Source organism: Chrysochloris asiatica, unplaced genomic scaffold, assembly GCF_000296735.1.
Source record: "Chrysochloris asiatica unplaced genomic scaffold, ChrAsi1.0 scaffold00137, whole genome shotgun sequence".
NCBI lineage: Eukaryota > Metazoa > Chordata > Mammalia > Afrosoricida > Chrysochloridae > Chrysochloris > Chrysochloris asiatica.
Window position 1 is genome coordinate 7,614,475 of NW_006408655.1, and position 639 is coordinate 7,615,113.

Genomic DNA, 639 nt, shown 5'->3' on the forward strand with positions numbered 1-639 from the left:
AAATCTGAAATATTTTCAGTTTGTCATGGTGTAACCTGATTTTGCCTGTATCTTAGTTTGTGGCATCAGTTGCTTAAGTAAATGCCTCTCTTTTTGGGGGGGGGGGGCAGGTAAAAGCTAGCAGAGATACTCTTCATTTAGTTGGATTGTTACAGATAATTAAGGTAAATTAGTTCTAGTCATTTTATTGGCTTGAAAAATGACAGTCCCTGTGATGTGCTCATTTATCGAGCTGTTTAGGAAAAAAGGATCAAGACCAGAGTGATCTCTTCTTATGTTTGAGAGACACGGAAAGAGTCTTTAATCCTGCTATAGATTCATAACACTTGTTCTTTTGATCAACACTGCAGGGTGTACCCCAGTTGTCAGTCTGCTTGTCAGAAGAACCAGAAGATCATATTAAGGCTGCTGCTGCTTGGACCTTAGGACAGATTGGGAGGCACACTCCTGAACACGCACGGGCTGTTGCAGTCACAAATACTTTGCCAGTTCTGCTTTGTTTATACATGTCAACAGAAAGTTCTGAGGATCTTCAAATAAAAGTAAGTGCTTGATTCTTAACTATTTTATGAAAATGTATTTAATCTCATTTATTTTTAAAAGTATGTCATTTCACAGGATAGTTTGGATGCCTGGGGA

General features: G+C 38.5%; 1 protein-coding gene across 1 annotated transcript in view; it reads left to right on the plus strand.

Moving 5' to 3' along the window:
• Positions 1–639, plus strand: part of SPAG6 (sperm associated antigen 6) — a 100,109-nt gene that overhangs the window by 77,141 nt on the left and 22,329 nt on the right. Inside the window, exon 8 of the mRNA XM_006869909.1 lies at positions 351–542. Within this exon, the coding sequence (XP_006869971.1) occupies positions 351–542 (192 nt within the window). The remainder of the gene's footprint in view (positions 1–350; positions 543–639) is intronic.